The sequence below is a fragment of the Melitaea cinxia genome, chromosome 7, assembly GCF_905220565.1.
Source record: "Melitaea cinxia chromosome 7, ilMelCinx1.1, whole genome shotgun sequence".
NCBI lineage: Eukaryota > Metazoa > Arthropoda > Insecta > Lepidoptera > Nymphalidae > Melitaea > Melitaea cinxia.
The window spans coordinates 7478505-7479717 of record NC_059400.1 but is presented as its reverse complement, the minus strand read 5'-3'; the positions used below and the strand labels follow the sequence as shown (position 1 = coordinate 7479717).

The window sequence follows — 1213 nt, the reverse complement described above, 5'->3', positions numbered from 1 at the left end:
AGTAAATCGTGCATTTCCTGTACGAATCTAAGTACCATAAACTATAGTTATTGACGTTATGTTGGAAACTATTATGCCTTATAGTAATGGATCACGTAGGTACATATATATTTAATTTGATTTGAAACGATTATACTACAAAATGTCAAAAAGCAAAACCACGTAGTTTTTAGGGACGGCGACCGCGGCTTGCGGAGCCAAAAGGGAGGAGGGAAAGGAGGGGTAAAGGGGAGCATGGACGCCAGTTTCTCGCCGACTACCGCGCCGCGAGCACGCTTTGTGATGCGCCCCGCGTTTTGACGCGACATGGCCTCGTCGACGACCGGCAACATCGTAGTCGAGTGGTTACGTTCGCTCCACCTGGGCCAATATTCTGAAAGTTTTATAGACAACGGATATGACGATTTGGAAATATGCAAACAGGTTGGAGAGCCCGATTTGGATGCCATAGGTGTTCTCAATCCAGCACACCGACAACGACTGTTGCACTCTGTAAGAATTTTGAGAGAAGAAGGTGCAGCAGCTGTTTATTTTACTTTAGAAGAGGCCGGTGCTGCTCGAGACTCGTGCCGATGCGAGGAAGATACTCGCAAAGAACAAGCAACAGTAGCTATCGAACCCGCAAAATATGCCGACGAATATGAGGAAGGAAAAGCCGAGTTAGTGAAAATACCGCGAATCCAGCTAAAGCGTCTGCTTCGTGAGCGCCTTGCTCAAGACGGCATCCGCTTGAGTCTTCAGCCGTACTCCACCACGGTCAGTGTTTATTATTTGTGGCAACGGCATTGCTTCTAGCGGTTAAAGCTCGTGATTGGTGACAGTGTAAAATGGAATATAAAAGTGTATGCAGTGCAAATAATTAAATCTGTTATAGTATTATGTGAGGCAACCGCGTAGAGGCATTGCCCGCGCCTTGTTATTTCTTTTGATCGGCGTGTGTGTGGCATAGCATCTCGGCCGCTCCGGGCGGATCACTTCTCGGACGTGTTGCTATAAAGTTTCTTGCGTGCGTGATTTCCCTAGAGATGAGAAGTTTGCGCGCCTTCTCTGTCGTGAGAAGATTGTAATCGCGTGCCTCCCAGCTCTAAATTGGGATTTGCGATAAATCGCATAGCTTGTTTTAGTTGCCTTAGGCGATAATTAGATGTTAAATAGGTATATGTATACATAAAGTAAAGATTAAACAATGAAAGTAACTTATATATAACACTTA

The 1213-nt window shown here is 45.3% G+C and overlaps 1 protein-coding gene across 1 annotated transcript; it reads left to right on the top strand.

Moving 5' to 3' along the window:
• The first annotated feature begins 249 nt into the window (after positions 1 to 249).
• LOC123655297 (sterile alpha motif domain-containing protein 5-like) lies at positions 250 to 851 on the top strand. Its single transcript, XM_045591112.1, has 2 exons — positions 250 to 568; positions 665 to 851. The coding sequence occupies exons 1-2, from the start codon at positions 307 to 309 to the stop codon at positions 793 to 795; spliced, it is 393 nt and encodes a 130-aa protein (XP_045447068.1). The 5' UTR covers positions 250 to 306; the 3' UTR covers positions 796 to 851.
• The last annotated feature ends 362 nt before the right edge of the window (positions 852 to 1213 follow it).

Excerpts from the sequence above, each read along its gene's own strand:
- LOC123655297 (XM_045591112.1), top strand. The coding sequence starts at position 307 with ATGGCCTCGTCGACGACCGGCAACATCGTAGTCGAGTGGTTACGTTCG. Across the intron at positions 569-664 it reads CGGTGCTGCTCGAGACTCGT|TGAAAATACCGCGAATCCAG; the intron begins GCCGATGCGAGG and ends AAGCCGAGTTAG.